Source organism: Frankliniella occidentalis, unplaced genomic scaffold, assembly GCF_000697945.3.
Source record: "Frankliniella occidentalis isolate FOCC.00 unplaced genomic scaffold, Focc_3.1 Scaffold219, whole genome shotgun sequence".
Taxonomy (NCBI): domain Eukaryota; kingdom Metazoa; phylum Arthropoda; class Insecta; order Thysanoptera; family Thripidae; genus Frankliniella; species Frankliniella occidentalis.
The window spans coordinates 108870-112725 of record NW_026267345.1 but is presented as its reverse complement, the minus strand read 5'-3'; the positions used below and the strand labels follow the sequence as shown (position 1 = coordinate 112725).

The 3856-nt window shown below is 41.0% G+C and overlaps 1 protein-coding gene across 3 annotated transcripts in view; it reads left to right on the top strand.

Moving 5' to 3' along the window:
- Positions 1-3856, top strand: part of LOC113214135 (low-density lipoprotein receptor-related protein 12) — a 68871-nt gene that overhangs the window by 45259 nt on the left and 19756 nt on the right. For all 3 annotated transcript variants that reach the window (XM_052272700.1, XM_052272699.1, XM_052272701.1), the window contains 2 exons: positions 792-908; positions 2708-2922. In XM_052272700.1, the coding sequence (XP_052128660.1) occupies positions 792-908; positions 2708-2922 (332 nt within the window). The remainder of the gene's footprint in view (positions 1-791; positions 909-2707; positions 2923-3856) is intronic.

Sequence of the window (3856 nt, the reverse complement as noted above, 5' to 3'; positions counted from 1 at the left end):
TATTTTAAACAATATTTGAATCTTTTCATCTCATAGATGCTTGTGCCAACTCACAAGTTCCAGCCCACTCCCCATCCCTACTTACAAATTCTCAATTCTCCTTATTTTTCAAAAGTGAAAAAACAGACTTTTTGCCCCAGGAATGGGGCCACCTAGGACGCTAGGCATACACCAAATGTAAAATGCCAAATGCAAAAAAAGTTTAATTGAATCCGGGGACAATTTTTTTGCCGTGAACATACGGCAAGAAGACTTCACCGCCATTTCAAACCCCGGAACCAGAACTCCTACCAGCATCACGTACCACCACCAATGTCACATGACTGCATGGCGGGATTGCCTACCTACTGCTTTGCAGGCGCTACATGCACATAACCAAAAACAACGTGCCCTGGCAAGCACAAAACAAATTCCGTACAGAACGAGCAGATTTATTATGTAGCAAATTCATTTGGTACACCTTGCAACTTGTTTTCTACTGTCAATATTAGCAAAACCACAATGAGAAGGAGACAGCGCTGCAAAGAGCGCCGCATAACAGATAGGCTAGTCTTTTGGGGCAGCGATGCAAATGGCAGATCTTAAGAAAAACACACCATTCTGCGAATACAATTAGTCTTCATTTGTACCCTGAAGGTTCCTGCTAGAAGATTTTATAGAACAGGGTTTGGCTGAGGTAAAGCCTTCATCGAACATTAAAGTTAAATCGGTGATACACACTCTCCTACATGCAAGTTGTTCAAGTCTTTCGGCACTGTTCAAAAATCTTTGCTTGTACACTTGTTTGGCAGATGGGTGCAGAGAGGCGTCATTGGTTCATTGTGCCAATTTTCAATGTGTTCAGGGCCGTCTTTGCGACCGTTCTGTAGACTGCAGCGATGCGTCTGATGAGGTAGATGGCTGCGCTGGTAAGTAGAACCAAAGTTAAGCTATTCTCGTGAAACTGCGTCTGTTTTTCTGTATCCACGACCTATTAGGCGCTAGATGATCTTTTACGCCAAATATGAGCAGAAAAATTGAAAAGTCCTTATCAGGAGGTCTCAAATCCGAAAATTGGAAAGAAACCATACTCCTGTCGATAACAGAAAATGAAAAGCACAGTTCAATTTTGAATAACGAGTAGTCAGGGATCTAGAAGTAACACCACCATTAAAATTGTACGCACACTAAACAAGGAAATTTTGCCTCAAGAAAAAACAATAGGAACTTCAATTAACCACATCACTCTAACAGCGCGTGCAACCAAACTTGATGTGTCTGTCAATGCCTATAGGGCATATTTCAGTGAATCTCAGGACCGACAGTGAGAAGTAAAATGAAATAAAAAAAAGCGTAGCCAGCGGTGGCATGCGAGGTGTCGGGGTATGAGAAATAAACGTGGTTTCATCGGGTTTTCTTGAGAATAACCAAATGAATGGAAGAGAATCACGTATTTATCATAGTCTAGCGGCTAGCATTCAACTTCTGGTTCCGCTTTTTCTGATTCCATTTTACTTATTACTTCCGGCCCTGGGATTCTCAGGAAAATCTATAAATCTGGAAAATCACCTAGTAGTACTATATGACACACTTTTCTCTGCATGACACACTGTTCCCACACTCTTTTGAGTGTGACATTTTGGCGCGCCCTTTAATGTGTTCGAATGTCAGAAACTTCTGTTTGTGGAGTGAGGTATGCCGACAATCTGATTTGTAAAAACTCGACATGGAATATAGTACATCAAGCACACCTACTTTCTGTAGTGATTACCCCCTCGCTTTTAACTGAGTAAAGCTGTCCGTAAGCTGACGTAGCTGGCCTTAACCCAGACTTAACTGTTTTTTGGGCGCAAATAGGTAAACACTTTTCAGCTATACTTTTTCGTTAATGTCAGTATTTATCACTTAAATTTCGAGCTGACTGAAAGCTGAATGAAAGCTGAATCAGTTAAGATCAGTAAAATATTAGTACCCTAAATCAAGCTGACCTACAACTACGTAGTTGTTACAACAAACTGACTGCCGTTCAGTATGTTTCAGGTGTAGCACAGTACACGATCAGCCTGATTTGGGTGATCTTTTCTGATTCAGCTTTCAGTCACCTCCAAATCTAACTGCTAAATGCTGACTTTAACTGATACTAGCTGACAGTAACAAAAAAGTATAGCTTAAAAAGTGTTCAGTTATTTGCGCCTGCACTGTTAAAAAAACTGTTGTAAATTAACAACGAAAGTGTAGCTAAGTTTGTTAGCAACACATGTTGTAAAAAAACAACATTGAGAAAAATCTCGGGAACAAAGTTTCTGACCAAAAACAGTAACTTTTGTTTTGCTCCTGGAAAAAACAGTTGTAATATTACGAGTGTGTTGTTTATGAACGAAAATCTGTTGCTAACAAAATTAACCACTCTCCTCTTGTACATTTATAGCAAACTAATACCAGGTAGTTTCTGTTGTGGGCCAATATAAGCCGGATGGCACAAGTTTCGTGAGGAATCAAATGAAAGAAGCACTTGTTGTTTATTAACAGCTGTATTGTTTCAAAAGTGATTTTTTTACAACTCTGTTTAACAGTGTGAAAACCAGTTAACTCAGGCATAAAGCCAGCTACGTCAGCTTCCAGACTGCTTTGCTAACTTAAAAGCGCTTCCAGCTCAGCAATTTTTTCACCGCGGCTTCGCTACTGCTCAGCTAACCGGCACAACTGACTTATACTTGTCATACTTTAGTTGCAGATGAGATAGCAGTTGGCGATATACTGGAGGCAACCGTTAACTTCGAAACCGGCATGACATCAATTAATATAGCACTGTGCGGTAACGATTCGTGCGAAGCAATTACCTTAGTTGGCTTCTCTACCAGGGAATTGGCATTGGCATACGAGAGCTATAGCCAATGCAACAGTTTGGGAGTAACGTGTGACGCTTCGAGTCTTTCTATCTGGGTATGTATTTTAGCATGACTTTGACATACGTGCACGGGAGCTGCTGGCAGGCTTATTGTTCATAGCTCACCTTCCTGAATGCTTCCAAAAGCCAGCAGAGGGGCTAACCCAGTTAGAAATGGATGTTTTAATCGATATCGAATTGACTTCGATGTGTCGTACAGTGGTTGTTTGCAGTAACAGGTTTCTGCGCTACTCCTTACGCCATCAGAATCCATTAGAGCGGTAGAAAAACTCAGAAAATCAATAGCATGTCACGTCCAAAGGATGGTCGGAATTTGTCTGTTTTCGTGTGGTCGGGTGTTCTCGCACTGTTCGAAAAAATAGGGCAATTTCCTACGGACCACCCCGTTATTTGTCGCCAGGTCTGTTACAGCATTTCTGTGCTACAATCCACACCGTTACGGTGATATATCCTGACGGTACTCTGCTGTAGATAGTTAGGACTATATAAATAATTAAGTGGACAATCCATAGTGTGTTTATTACACTGGAACAATCTTCAAAGTATCACTTTGACTGTCTTTGTCTGTCTCTGTGTGTGTAAGAATAAACTCCCCCCCCCATACACTGCAGCCGACCACGCTAAAAGTTAGTATGTTTTGGATTGGACAAATTACGAGCTTTCTAAATCGCGAAAGAACCTGGCGATAGATGAGGTTTGGAATATTTCCGAGCTGTGAAGTATTAGATTCCTCTTTTAGAATTAAAAAGGAAATGTCTTATATACTTGTATCAGATGAGAGTCAAAACGGCAAAGTTGCTAGACCCCAAAACGGTAAAAGGATGCAAAAATAGTCAAATTGTTAATTTGGGGGAAGATAACTCCGCCATTTCGATTCCGATCGTCTTGGACCAAAAACCTTTTTCGTTTCCTTCCGTCTAGATGCACCCGACTCATAAGTTTCCCTTTCACATTACCCTCGAACCAGTA